Source organism: Rutilus rutilus (genome assembly GCF_951802725.1).
Source record: "Rutilus rutilus genome assembly, chromosome: 10".
Classification (NCBI taxonomy): Eukaryota; Metazoa; Chordata; class Actinopteri; order Cypriniformes; family Leuciscidae; genus Rutilus; species Rutilus rutilus.
Genome location: NC_140215.1, coordinates 39,814,642 through 39,830,327, shown reverse-complemented (window position 1 = coordinate 39,830,327; position 15,686 = coordinate 39,814,642). Strand labels below are relative to the sequence as shown.

Below are 15,686 nucleotides of genomic sequence, written 5' to 3'. Positions count from 1 at the left end.
TCAATCAATTTCATCCTTCCGCCAGTAAAATAGTCCCTGGCATCTACATAATTAAATCCTAATCTAATCATGACAAACTATATATCGTTGGAAAGGTTTAGGACTCCTAAATAGATATTTTAGCACTGTTTTTTTGTCACAAATTATGTAGGAACAGTAATAGATAAATTTATGACAAGAGTGCACCTCATAATGTGCAGTGCTGCGGTTACTCAGGACAAGGTTGGGAAACACTGCATCAGTTCACAAACACACACCAGACACACATTTTATATATCGTCGCTGTCGGGCGGAAACCTCGTATGTCCAAATTTGGTCAATTTCATATTTTTTCACAAATCGATGCTATTGGTCAGTCCCCACGTGGTTCTGTTATTTTTACAAATTATTAACCAATCTAAAGTGTTGAAAATAGCTTGAGAGCAAATCTCGTAACTCCATTGGACACTTAAACTGTCTGAGAATCCTCGTAACTCCACCTCTTCTTCACTCCGCGGCGGGAGCTTACGCGGCATTTTGTCTCCTCAGGATTGAACGTCGCAACGATAAGAAATCCTCGTCGAGCAACACGTAAAGCAAGCCTTAACTCTGATTTTATCTGTGTTAAACTATGATATCAGTTATTGATGTATTTTAAATGTCTACGTATTATAGGCTTATTATTACTAGGCTTATTATACGTGTGCATTGTTTTAAAATGTATCTAAAGCCTTATCTCTTGTCAAAAGGCTCATCGCGTGTCCGTACCATTCTAATCGATGACAGCGTAACCTCGTATCTCCCCGCTCCCAAGTCATAAAGCTCGTATCTCCGATTAAACATGATTTTGGGGAAATGTTGTGTTAATGTTGGTATACAACAGTATATGATAGCAATATAAGTTATAATACCAACTTTAATGATACAATGTTCAATAACTCAAAAAATATGCAGTTTTTTTAATTTCCTGAAAAATAATGGTTTTGGAGATACGAGGATTCCGCCCGACAGCGACGATATGGTGGTTTTCAGAAGGCCGTTTTCTAATTTCTCTGTTTTCACTTCCTTTATACAGAATATTTGATATTCCAGAGATTGAGGAGTCTGAGAAATTCTACTCTTCATTACCGTGTGGTGTGCGTCTCATCTTTGCTCTCTACAATTTGATGGAGTCTCAGTCGGAGATGTTCTGTTACTTTGTGATTATCTTAAATCACATGGTGTCCGCCTCTCTGCTAACACTCTTCCTGCCCATCCTCATCTTCCTGTGGGCCATGCTGTCAGTGCCACGGCCAACCAAGCGCTTCTGGATGACAGCTATCATCTACACTCAGGTCAGCATCTCTCCAACCACTGCAGCTGATGTTAAAAATCATTGACGAAGCCATAATCATTAGGCCACAACAACAGCCTAGTAGATTTATAATGATTCGTGAAGCACCTAATTGCTCTTACTGTAAACACCACCCAAGGGGCATCAACTGAAAACAAGGGTGCAAAGAATGTATGGAAAGGAGCACCAGTAACTTTGAGCATTCTTTATTGAACAAAATAGTCCACTTCAGACATTCAGTGATTCAGCGTTTTACCACATACACTGCCGGACATGTGGCCTTGAACTGTTTCAATATATTTGGAGTATTTTCAAGGTTGTCTGAAAATATGCTTTTTTTTTTGTAATTCTGCTAGGCACCTCTAGTGTCGCAGAAACAGCATACTTCACGGTTTCAGAGACAAGGCTTAAGCCTAGTCCCAGACTTTTCTAAGGCACATTTATAAAAGCTACTTAAATGTCCTAAATGACCTAAGGCTTAATCTAAACCATGTCTGTGAAACCAGGCCATAGTGCCCAGCTAATGTAGAATATTATATCACTGTTTCCGTCAAGTTTAACATGAGGGTGTATGCAACAATAAAAAAAAAAAAACAGTTTATGAAACTCACGTGGAAGATAAAAAAGGACATACAGAGTTCAATAACTATTGCTGTGCTGCACAAAATGTCCTATAAACACACACCTCATTTTTTCCCTGTTGTGAGATTCTCTCTGTTCATTCAGATGGGTGATCCAAAGCCCTCAATCTGTAAACTGTTGTCATCAGTTGAGTCATCCAGACAAGTTTTGGTGACCACCATCATGTGAATGTTTCTATGTGCATGAAACTCACATTGGCTTGCAGCTCATCCAGTATGTGGCGAAGGGAGCTAACAATACTTACGAGTATTCCAGTCAGTGGGGTGAATCTTTGAGCTCTATTTAATCCGCATCATACTCCACCACAATATTTTCCTTTTCTGAACCCGGCTGCTCTCAGAAGGCCAGAATTATTCCTCAGGAACATTTCAAGCAGGATCAACAGAACCAACATACGAATGCAAACCCAGCAGAAACGCCCTGGTCAACACAGGCACGCTGTCCAACAAGGCGCCTCCATACCCCATAACTGAAGCCACTCTTCCTAAATAATATGAAACATTTGATAGCAGTCACTTTGTCCTTTTATTTTGACATTAGGAAACCACAGTTAGGAAACCTCTCTGGGCCAGAGATTGAGAACTTGGACAGTCTGCTTTTGTCTTTTTGGCATGGAGACACAGGACGTGCTGCATCTGTTATTGTCTTGTTGGACGAAGACTCTGAACATAGTTTTTGTTAATGTCTCTTTCCTCACAGGCTGGAGACTCAGAACATGGTCATCTCTGTTGCTGCCTCACAAGGTTTAGACTCAGAGCATGAAATCTGAACTCAAAACTTGGTTGTATCTCTGCCCTCATGGGCCGGAGACTCAGAACTTTGTATCTGATCACTGGTATTATGACAGAATTGTTTTAGTTTCATGTAAAATTTAGCTGAAATCTATTAGACTATTTTTATTGCAGCTGTAGCTGTCATACATGTTACTGATATGTATCTAGTTATTATTCGCCACTCTCCAAGGGTGCGATCTAATGTTCATTTTAAATAAATAAGCCTGTATGAGTTTATGGACCTGCTGTTTTGACAGCAACTTGGAGATCCAGGATCGTGGTGTGATTCAGATCACTCAGTAATCCATGTATGAAGACTGGTGCCCAGAGGTTGTAGGATCATTTTCCACTTACATTTCTAGCGAAGTGTTGTAGTCCTTAAATATCCGCTTCGTTATGACTAAAGCTAATTAGATCATTAAACATGAGGTTATGCTGCTTTGGAAATCTGTTACTTGTAGTGAGGCAACAAGGCAGCTGCCTTTGTTTTAAATTCCAGTCTGCATCTGAAAGCTCTTTTAAATTAAAGACAATGATCCTCAAAATAAACCATAACAGATAAACACAAAAGAAACACAAAAGCTTTACAGGTAACACCAGCAGAAACACTGGAGCAGAGAACATAGACCTGAAATGTTCAAAGCTCCCATCTTTTTTCCCCTTTCTTCATCTCTCTCCACTCAGCTCACAGTTGTGGTGAAGTACTTTTTCCAGTTTGGCTTCTTCCCATGGACTACATCAGCATATCGTGGCATTAATGCGGAGCGTCCATTCGCATTACCCAACATAGTTGGAGTTGAGAAGAAAGATGGCTACGTCCTGGTAGACCTCATCCAGTTAATTGCTCTGTTCTTCCATCGCTCCATCCTTAAGGTACTTCACCTTCCCAGAAATCTACAAAAGACATTCCAGTTTATGATCTGTATGTTTTATTGCAAGGATACATTAAATTTGGTAAAATATTCCTTTTTTAATTATAAATGTTTTATCAATATTTTTCATTATTTAATTAATTTTAACTGTTTATAACCAACATTTTTCCTTAACCTAAACCCATTGGAAAAATGTGCGGCCCTACCTACATTTCTGCAAAACTTCCAAGCCGTACCTGTACGTACAATTCAATGCAGTTTCCAGCTGAAATGAATACTAGGGGCTGTAAAACTACTGACTACTTGAATACCTTTTATGATTACAGAGGCAGATTATCAATTTATAAATATTAGAAATTAATTTTTGCACATTTTCTTGCACAATACTGTATTATGACCTCAAAAAACTTTTACCGTAGTGCATGAAACTAATACATTTTGACGTTTGCATCATGTAATCAGTGGCTTTTCTGACATAGGAAACTTGTTTTCTAGCTCACCTGGTACAGCATTATACTTACAACGTGGAGCAGTATGAGTATGTGTTTTTAACTCACTTTTGCTTTTGTTAACACTATTGCTTAAGTTTAGGGTTACATCCAGTTTCGTCTCTGCTTCAACCACCAATCGTAACACAGTCTTTGCATCAGGAGTGTGCCTATGATGCCTGGTTTTGTGGTTCAGGAGGTTTTATAACAGAGCCAGTGAGATTTTTGTGCCTTTGTTTTGGTGCCTTCAGAGTCATGGTTTATGGGATAACAAGGAGGTGGAGATGCCAGACTTCTTTAAGAAGCTAAAGAGGAAAACAGAGAAAAACAAGATGACTGGAGGATCGAGACGACGAGAAGAAAACACAAGCAGACGAATTCCCTTCATTCCTCTTCAGGCTTCATTCACTTATTTCCTTCGGAGACAGAGAGCAGAGAGTCCTGAAGGACAGGGTAAGATCTCCATATGGAAATCCATATGAAAATAAATAAATAAAATAAAATAAAATAAATATATATATATAAGTATATATATATAAGTATATAAGTATATATATATAAGTATATATATATAAAGTATATATATATAAGTAAAATATCATTAGAATAAATGTATGTAGCCTACAGAAATATAATTATTCTTATAAAAAATAAGTTGAAATAATTCAAATTGATGACTTTAACAAACGCATAGACTACGATTAACAGCCTCGGATAGGTCTGCTTACAGAAGGTCTGTCTATAACAGTAAGTTTTCGTTAAAAATAAATGTCCCTATGGAGAAAATAAAATACTATGAAAATAGTTTCTGATAAGACCTTTTTTCACTTGATTTAGTCTAGTTAGTCTTGTATCAAACACAATATGATTTTCGTTGATCAAGATCTGGCATCAGCAGCACATTTTTGCTCTTGGGCGAGTGATCCGCGGACAGCTTACCTTGTGCATTAAATCCCCTATATGCCAGCAAACCAATGAGAACGCGTGACAGTGATGACGATACATAACAGAGCGTATGTGGCAAAGCTGCTGAGGATCCGCATACCCGGAACTATCAGTGAGTGGCAGATTTGAAGAAAATTACCGTCGTTTGGCAGATATATAAATGGCATGGGAATACAGAGCATTTGCAGCTTATATGGACCGTACGCCATTGATACACACACACACACACACACACACAGATAACGCATATACAGTACATTAAAAAATACATGTATATACACAATGACAAATTTTGCACAGGCCAGTTTGTTCTCTCTTTGTTTTGTTCATGTCTACTGTTGTATGATATCATACACAAGTATTTATATATCTGTGTTAATATCCTTTTTTAAATATTATATCATCAGATGAGAGCCATAGCAGGAAAAGGCATTCACAGAAGAAGCAGCAGAGGAATGTGCCGCTAAGCAGAAAGGAGCGAATGAAAAAGTATATGAATGACCGAATGCTGGAGGCCAAAGCTGCTGTCATAGAGCTGTAAGAGATAAGTAGCATGACAAATGTTCAATTTAACATTTGTATATACTTTGTCACTCAGTGATGCAGACCATGCTGATGATGAATATACTGTATACACAGCAGCACTCAGCCTCTGTTCACTTTCTCTCGTATTCTGGGTGATAAAGAACTGTACGTAAAACAGCATGTACATAAAAGTTTGTAGTTTTGAGAAAATGATGTTTACGCATGGTTTGTGAAAAAAAAATAAAAAAAATAATGTCAGTCACTGAAATAAGGCCATATAACCCACATTGATTACTTGTTCACAAGGCTTTTGAAAATTGTATCACGTAGCCTAGAATTTGTGCTTCAAAACTAAGTGAAAATCATCCTGCCCATTCGTAGGCAGCACAATCCTGCCCACAAAATTTGTAAGACATGTTTTTTGTAGGAAAGCTTTAAGCGTGAATCATCATGATTATTGATGTATTTCACACCTGAGAAAGACAAAGACCCTCCCATAATGGCCCTATCAGGTGGGACTGTGACAACAAAGATCAAAAAGCCACATTATTGAGCACAATCTTAACAGAGAGGCTCGAACAGTCACACACCTTTGTACCATTCCTAAAACAGTTACCATTTAACATACCTTTCATTTCCAAGCAGTTTGCTTTTTCATTTTACCATGTTCATGTACGGAGTCTCGTGTGAATGTTTAAGTCAGCAGGACTCATCGGTGGCTTCTGGAAAAAAACAAAAGCTGAGAAACAGGCTGATATAAGAATAATATTTAATATTACGATTTAAAATTCACTATATATATACATATATATATATATATATATATATATATATATACACTCACCTAAAGGATTATTAGGAACACCATACTAATACTGTGTTTGACCCCCTTTCGCCTTCAGAACTGCCTTAATTCTACGTGGCATTGATTCAACAAGGTGCTGAAAGCATTCTTTAGAAATGTTGGCCCATATTGATAGGATAGCATCTTGCAGTTGATGGAGATTTGGGGGATGCACATCCAGGGCACGAAGCTCCCGTTCCACCACATCCCAAAGATGCTCTATTGGGTTGAGATCTGGTGACTGTGGGGGGCATTTTAGTACAGTGAACTCATTGTCATGTTCAAGAAACCAATTTGAAATGATTTGAGCTTTGTGACATGGTGCATTATCCTGCTGGAAGTAGCCATCAGAGGATGGGTACATGGTGGTCATAAAGGGATGGACATGGTCAGAAACAATGCTCAGGTAGGCCGTGGCATTTAAACGATGCCCAATTGGCACTAAGGGGCCTAAAGTGTGCCAAGAAAACATCCCCCACACCATTACACCACCACCACCAGCCTGCACAGTGGTAACAAGGCATGATGGATCCATGTTCTCATTCTGTTTACGCCAAATTCTGACTCTACCATCTGAATGTCTCAACAGAAATCGAGACTCATCAGACCAGGCAACATTTTTCCAGTCTTCAACTGTCCAATTTTGGTGAGCTCGTGCAAATTGTAGCCTCTTTTTCCTATTTGTAGTGGAGATGAGTGGTACCCGGTTGGGTCTTCTGCTGTTGTAGCCCATCCGCCTCAAGGTTGTGCGTGTTGTGGCTTCACAAATGCTTTGCTGCATACCTCGGTTGTAACAAGTGGTTATTTCAGTCAAAGTTGCTCTTCTATCAGCTTGAATCAATCGGCCCATTCTCCTCTGACCTCTAGCATCAACAAGTCATTTTTGCCCACAGGACTGCCGCATACTGGATGTTTTTCCCTTTTCAATGAGAAATTGAACAGGTGTTCCTAATAATCCTTTAGGTGAGTGTATATATATATATATATATATATATATATATATATAATGAACACCAGGTTGATTGTGCCTTGTAGGCATGTACTTGTAGGGCTGCATAAAATAATAACAATTATTATTATTATTTTTACATTACAGAAAACTATTTTTTTTGGAAGAAATTCAGGCTTGCTTCTGCCCAAAAATAGTTTTCTGAAAAAGTAAAAATGATTATTATTGTTATTAACTATAAATCATTAAAAAGGAACACTTCAGTACACTACACTAGACAGAAAATATGGATTTTCAAATGTTACTTCAAGTGTTTTCAGACGTTATGAAATGAGATTTGAGTTAAAACATACACTCATACTAGCCTACTTTTATATCATGCTATGTTTTATATTAAAGAGCATAAAAACATTCTCGTGTCATACATTTATATTTATTTAGCATTTAAAGGTTGCCTACCTGTCTATAGTTAATTTTTCAACATGTTTGCGTCGATTTCATACATTTTAGTCTAGCAACAGTTCAATTACAATGTGAAGTTTATGCAACGATAACACTCTAACTAATATAATTCAGAATACATTTCTTACCTTAAAATCGTTCTTATCTTCAAATTGCATTCTTCTTCCGAGGTAAATCCAATGTAAGCTCACAGCGTGTCTTCCAAACTCGATGAAAAGCAGAGGAATGATGAAGTTTGGTGCTTTGTTTTTGAGGTAATGAGGGCATTTACAGGTTCGCGTTCCTTCACGTGGATGATATGCATGTGAATTTATTTTGCGCGGTCACATAAGTGCTCACATTAGAGCTAATGAGCACGTGCTTTAGCAACTGGACATCTTGTTGGTTTTATACAGATTACTTAAACAGAGAATATTTGTTTTTGTTTTGAATTAGATAATATAAAATTACACACTTTAATGTTTATAAAGATATATTGCTCATGTCTGTGTGACAAGTATTCGCTGAGTTTTGTTTTAGTTTAGAGACGTGCTCCAGATAAAAAGTTCACGGAGACGGACAGGCAGAAAGCACATCCTGTTTATGTTCTTTATTTTACAAAAGCACAATGTTTTGATTTGATTGTAAGTGGACACATACAAAAGTAGACATCTTACAGATTCTTTTTTCATATTTCTTTTTTCTGTATGACCATATATGACGCAGTAATTCAAGTCTATTGTGCTACTATGTGAAGAAAAACCAGCAAAACACACCGGCGCGTTTGATAACCCCTAATGGTTAAACCAACATGTGCTACACCTTCGAAGCTGCCGGCCACACTGATGAACTTGTGAACCAAACAGGCAACACATATATTATGCATATCATCACCAATGTTAGCCTGCATGCAAGGAGGAAAACTCTTCGTAAAGGCCATGGTTGCCACTCAAAAGGGGAATTATTCCACTTGGCTAAGAAACTGTTTACTGAAGAAAGAAAAATCTGACGTGATGGTGCCAAACATTAGCTAATAAGGATCAGATTATGTGACCCCACCCTAGGCACGTCTGTTGATAGCGGAGGCCGCCCTCATTCCGTTGAAGGAGGCAGGCTTTGGGATCTTCAACTATCTAGACGACTGGCTCATACTGGCCCAGTCACAAGATCAGTTATACGAACACAGGGACATGGTGCTTGTGCACCTCAGCCGTTTGGGGCTTCGCGTCAACTGGGAAGAGAGCAAACTCTCCCCTGTGCAGAGAATCTCTTTTCTTGGTATGGAGTTGGACTCGGTCGACATGATGGCCCGCCTCACAAACGAAGTGCTGAAGAGTGGGACAGCCGCTATTTCAGAGGCTCCCGGGGCATTTGGCATCCGTAGCCGCAGTCGCGCCACTCTGATTGCTTCATATGAGACCGCTTCAGCGCTGGCTTCACGACCAGGTCCAAAGATGAGCATAGCACCGTGGCACACAATGAGAGGAAATCACTCTGGTCTGTCGCCAGTGTCCAGGCATGTTGTTGTCTCAACAGATGCCTCCAGCATGTGCTGTGGTGCTGTATGCGACGGGCATGCAACCTCGGGCTCCTGGACAGGACCCCACCTGCAATGGCATATCAATCACCCTGAGTTGCTATCAGTACACCTTGCCCTGCGCCGGTTTCTGCCAATGCTGTGGGGAAACAATGTGCTGGTCCAGACAGACAACACTTCGACTGTTGCTTACATCAACTGCCAGGGTGGTTTACGCTCCAGTCGTATGTCACAACTCGCCCGCCATCTCTTTCTGACTCCTATGGAGTCAGAAGCGACTCAGGTCATGCAGCCTCAGGTCATCAGTTGTGCAGCCGACGAGCTCTCACGATGTACATCCAGGGAAGAGTGGAGACTCCACCCCCGGACAGTCCAGTTGATTTTGGAACGCTTGGGGGTCGTTCAGGTAAACCTGTTTGCAACCTTGGAGTCAACCCACTGCCAGTTGTTCTATTCCCTGACCGAAGTGACCCTCGGCATGGATACACTGGCACACAGCTGGCTCCAGGGCCTACGTGAGTATGCGTTTCCCCCAGTGAGCCTGCTCGCACAGACACTGCAAGGTCAGGAAGGACGAGGAGCAGGTCTTGTAGGTTGTGCCTTACTGGCCCACCCAAACCTGGTACCCAGGACTCATGCTCTTCTCGACACCCTCTCCCTTACGGATTCCCCTAAGGAAGGACCTGCTTTCTCAGGGATGAGGTACCACCTGCCACCCACGTACCTTCTACTTCTGGTACCTCCACGTGTGGTCTCTGGATGGGACGTGGAGAATATGATGGCAGACATCGCGAACAATGTTTCCATGTGCAGTTTGTTAACATACAACGTTAGACGTCGTCTTTTTGTCTGGTACTAATAAACTTCACTAAGTTAGCTAAACACTAAGTTAGCGTTATCTAGTTCATGCTTACAGCTGTTAGCTAATAATGACTGTACGCTGTACGTTAGTTGTTCTCGGTCAAAACACCGTGGTGTAGACAGTTTGATGTCGGGATATTCCTACATTCAGCCAGGTTTATTAAAGCCAGCCAACCTCCCTGACGTCACATGTTAGAATACTGCACAATGGTGGTACCCTGGCCACGAAAGATATAATGGTTTTTCTTTTTTCTTTTATGTTTACATTTGTCATGTTTCTTATATAATTGTTGATTATAGTGGAAATCCATCTTGTAAATCATGTAAACTTGATTGACTGCTTCATTTCCCCTTTAAGTTACCTACCTCCAGCAGTAGTTGACACTATCACTTCAGCTAGAGCCCCCTCTACGAGGTGTGTTTACGCTTTGAAGTGGAACCTCTTTGTTGATTGGTGTTCTTCCTACAGGGAAGACCCCTGTAGATGCCCTGTCATCATCCCTGTAGATGCCCTGTCATCATTATTCCTTCAAGAAGGGTAGGAGCGAAGGCTGTCTCCCTTCACCCTGAAAGTGTATTTTGCCACTATTTCCACACACCACAATGCAGTAGATGGTAAGTCTCTGGGGAAACACGACTTGATCATCAGGTTCTTGAGAGGAGCCAGGAGGTTGAATCCTCCTCGGTCATGCCTCATCCCCTCTTGGGACCTCTCCTTGGTCCTGACAGCCTTACGGAGAGCACCCTTTGAGCCCTTGCAGTCAGTAGAGATTGAGATCCTGTCTCTTAAGACAGCACTCCTGACTGCTCTCACATCCATTAAGAGGGTGGGGGACCTGAAAGCATTCTCGGTTGACGAAGCGTGCATGGAATCGGGCTGGTTTACTCTCATCCTGAGACCCTGGCCTGGTTACGTGCCCAAAGTTCCACCACTCCTTTCAGGGACCAGGTGGTGAACCTGCAAGCACTGCCCCTGATGGAGGCAGACCCATCCCATGTGTTGCTATATCCTGTTCACGCTTTGCGTTTGTACATGGACCACACGCAAAGCTTCAGAACCTCACAACAGCTCTTTGTCTGCTATGGAGGCCAGTAATAGTCTTCAAACAGAGACTGGCCCACTGGATATTGAACACCATCATCTTAGCGTACCAATCCCAAGACGAACCGTGCCCCCTGGGAGTGAGAGCTTACTCAGTATGAGTGTTGCTTCTTTCTGGGTGTTGGCGCTCGGAGCCTCTTTGGCAGACATCTGCAGAGCTGCGGGCTGGGCAACACCGAACACATTTGCAAGATTCTACAATCTCTGAGTGGAGCCTGTGTCTTCCCATGTTTTGTCTACAATTAGGTGATATGCTGGAAAGATGGCTTGGTGTCTTGCTTGCTGCGCCATTCCCCTGTGATGATGGGATAAGAGCACTTATTTTGCTCCACAGGTGAGTTACCTGGCCAGTGAACCCTGGAGGAGTTCCTCCAGCATCCTCGGCAGTCAGATATGGCGGAGGCATCTGATGCCAGGTCTAGTATTTGTGGGTACCTGAAGGAGGGAACGGAGATGTTAACGCCCATCGCCACAACTCCTGTACCTCACTTAAAGTGAGTATTCACACGCTACCTTATATACCCGGAAGCGTGGGATCGGCTTGAGATGCAAATCTCACTCACCAATGTGCATTGGCTTGTTCTGTTACCAATCGAAGGTGATTGGGATCTGAGGCGAGATCCCAATTCGCCAGTCACTAGCGTTAATGTCACTGTTCCCTCCTTCAGGGAATAGGGGTTATATTAGTAACCTAGACATTTTCTGTAAAGTTATTTTGAAACGATGTGCATTTTGTAAAGTGCTATATAAATAAAAATGATTGGCCTAAGACCATGGCCTGGGACATCTACCTTAGTCAGGTTAGACGTCATATTGAATTTAATGCAAATGAAAACGAGGCTGTGAGGGATAGACGTACAGTCTCTACAATGGAATATTCTGTATTTTCACAACTCAAAACTTTTAAAAGTGTTGATTTTGTGTCTACTGAATGTTTTCCGGAAAGACTTTTTGTCAGCTGAACAATCAGTATGCTGTTAAACAACAGTGCAACAAAATTAAATAAAGTACTATGTGAACTATCTACCTGACATGACCTCTATGAAACAAGAAAGAGACAGGCTGAGAAGAGTCACTGCAACTTATGTACATCATAACTTTGGCTTACGTCAGTGAGTAATTTTGTATGTGTTCTATCCAGCTAATGAATATCTAGTGCCAAGCACTGTCTCTCGCGGTCAGGAACACTGAAACAGAATCCCCTCTGTTGCTCAGTCACGGCACATATGCTCACCAATCGCTTGTTTTCACAATTGTCTTGTTGACTGGACTGGATGTGATCTGGGTCGATTTATGTCTATTCTGTACTTCCAAATAACAACATTTTAGAAAGATATTTCTGTGGAATACTGCTATATTAAAACAATGCAATAATAATACTCCTGCTCATTCAAAACTTTTTTCTTTTCTTTTCTTTTCTTTTCTTTTCAGTGCTCTACACATATACTTACCGATAAGGCAATTCTTCTATGACATCATTCACCCCGAGTACAGCCCTGTGTGTGATGTGTATGCGCTGATGTTTCTGATAGATGTGGTGAACTTCATCGTCATTATATTTGGATATTGGGCTTTTGGAGTAAGTATTAGAAGTGCTCTCACAATCCTACAATCATTTTTAGTCACGCTTCAATTTAATTTAATTATGTTAGCGAAGTATTTAAATTAAGGCGAGACACGGCAGGCAAAAACATAGTTTTTTTTTTTTATACTGGTCAATTTTGAGATTTTTGGATATTTGTCTTCAATAACATGTCTTCTTTCAGACTTGTGGTGAAAAAAAAGTCCGAAATACACATTTAGGTCTTTATTTTACTCCACTTTGTCTGTTTGCGTCTGTAGATTTCTCATAAATGCAACAAAAGTTTGCGTTCTTAATCAACATGCTGCTCCGCGATCGCTGTCTGCTCCCTGTTATCACATGCACCGTTAGAAAGCTCTCTCTCTCTCCTGTACAATGCTGTCGGATCCAAATATGGTCATTTCCTTTTTATCAGCAACCAATCGTGAAAGTAAAAGGGCTGAATGCGCAATCTCATTGGCTGATGATAAATTTTTAAAGCCTGTTTTCTCAAAATGACCTTTCTCTCATACTCCAAGTCCGAAATCTCCACTTCAGTAGCACCTATATACACCAAACTTTCCAGTCTTGTACCTAGTTATATTATGAAGACATTTACAGAGGGATTTGTAAATATATTATTCCTAGCCTGATTTATATAACATTTTATTCCAAAAAACATGGCGAAAATCTTTTTTTTTTTAAGGCTATTGACAGTATTTTCAGATTTACAGGATAACAAAAGTAGATATCCATAAATCCATCTGTAATTTTTTTTCCCATCTAATATGTGAACACAATGAAACATTTTTTTTAACCTGGCTTTATCCAATACTCAGATTTTATCCAATACTCAAATTAGCGCATATTTAATTAGATATAGCCTTATTTGCATATTTAAACATTAAATTACAGAAAACTTGTAATACATTTTTTTCTCATCTTAATGTAGGTAATCAACTGGGAAAGTTTCATGGTGATATCTGCTAGTTAAAATTTGTACCCTATTCACCTGTAGTGTCTCGCCTTAAGGAATTGCAGAAAGCATAGTATGTTTAAAAGAGTTTGCCAAAAGTCCCTGGATGGTCTACTATTTACGGTATATTTTCAAAGCCAAATTGAAGAACAAAACTGAGATGACGTTATTTCCAACAAAATCAGGCCAAAAACAAAGTTGGTTTGGACTTTGTTTCGGGAGTTTGAAACAGCTTGCCAAGACAACATTCTGGAAAAATTGGCTCAGGCTGTTAAATACCTTCAAACTACCATTGGTTTGTAGCAATTATGTAATGGGTAGGTGTGGCGCTGTGACTCCACCTTCTTAGACATGGGTTCATTTATTCTGTTCAGTCCATCGAGATCAGACGTCCACAGGTAAAAACACAAACACACTGTAGAGCTGCTTTATAGTAGAAATGTGTACCAACATTTGTACCGACTTGTAACATACAACCGGTACAAGTTGAAAAAAAAGTTGTCATCTCATAATTATGACATGATGTAAATGCAGCAATAGAGACGCCCTGAAAAGAGATTGAGTTGTTAATGATCATTAACAATCATTAATGATCAATAACCTGACAGAAAATATTTAATATGTATCTGTGTTATATTCCTTTTATAACAAAATTTTGAACTTTCATAAAGATATGAATAGCATAATAGCAAAACAGATACATTTCATCATTAACTAGATGCATTATGCAAAAAAACATTAGCAGTGTTTTGTGCATGAAAGACCCATGCCTGTTAGATCAACATGCTAAAGTGTCGAAGACTCTTATTTGGACATTTGAGCATACTGAATTTCATTGTTGAGATGTGACCACCACCATTTCTAACTTGCTCATCTGTTTTTCTGTGTTTGTTTATTTGGTAATTAATGAATGTATTGAATGATTGATACAGAAGCACAGCGCGGCCGCCGATATAACAGAGTCACTGTCAGAAGACCAAGTTCCTGAGGCTTTCCTCGTCATGCTTCTCATCCAGTTTAGTACCATGATTGTGGACAGAGCACTCTATCTCCGTAAAACTCTCCTTGGGAAGTGTGTTTTCCAGGTAGTGCTTGTGTTTGGGATCCACTTCTGGATGTTCTTCATACTGCCTGGTGTCACAGAGAGGTGAGGAATAACTGAAGAACTGTTAATCACTGAAAAAGATCTGAATTATGAAATTACACAAATGGAAGTATATTTATGTAATGATCAAAACTAATTTAGACCCTTTCACACCAAACCTGATGCAAAAACACTGGGAGTGTGAACAGCCACACCGACCCATCTCCTTGCAGAAACAGTCTTAAAAATCACAATTAAAAGGGAATTTATTTAAATCTATTTTAAAACACTTGAGGCAGTTGGATGGGGCGGACTCTTGATCAATAAGCTTCTGAAAAAAACAGACTAAACATTGTCGTACTCGCATCTCATCCAAAGTTTTTCTTCATCAAATGCAATATATATATTTTTTCTCTCACCCACTGAAGTTCTGCATTGGCATGTGCTTTCTACAGTACAATGACACACATTATCACAGTCTAAAGTTACTCTATGAATTGCATCCTAATTCAGTCCATTACAATACGCAAAGCTCTTAATCCGTCAAGCTTCACATGGCAGGGATTGTTAGGATCACAAGAAAGGCAATGCAAAGACTGTCACTGCACAACGTCTTGTAATCCTCGGATGCATCTCTATCGTTTTGTTGCTGTAGTAATCCTGTGTTTGCGTCTGTCTCGGATTTACTCACCTCCTACTACATGCGTGAATCGCTAGATGGGACTAAAGAGGCAATGATTGAAATTAATAATGTAGAAGTAGGCTTTGAATTTT

At 39.9% G+C, this 15,686-nt stretch overlaps 1 protein-coding gene across 1 annotated transcript in view; it reads left to right on the top strand.

Moving 5' to 3' along the window:
• Positions 1 to 15,686, top strand: part of LOC311298341 (piezo-type mechanosensitive ion channel component 2) — a 92,709-nt gene that overhangs the window by 65,657 nt on the left and 11,366 nt on the right. The window contains 6 exon segments of the mRNA XM_084421168.1: positions 1,055 to 1,313; positions 3,412 to 3,600; positions 4,339 to 4,540; positions 5,440 to 5,569; positions 12,723 to 12,870; positions 14,761 to 14,975. Of these exon segments, the coding sequence (XP_084277294.1) occupies positions 1,055 to 1,313; positions 3,412 to 3,600; positions 4,339 to 4,540; positions 5,440 to 5,569; positions 12,723 to 12,870; positions 14,761 to 14,975 (1,143 nt within the window).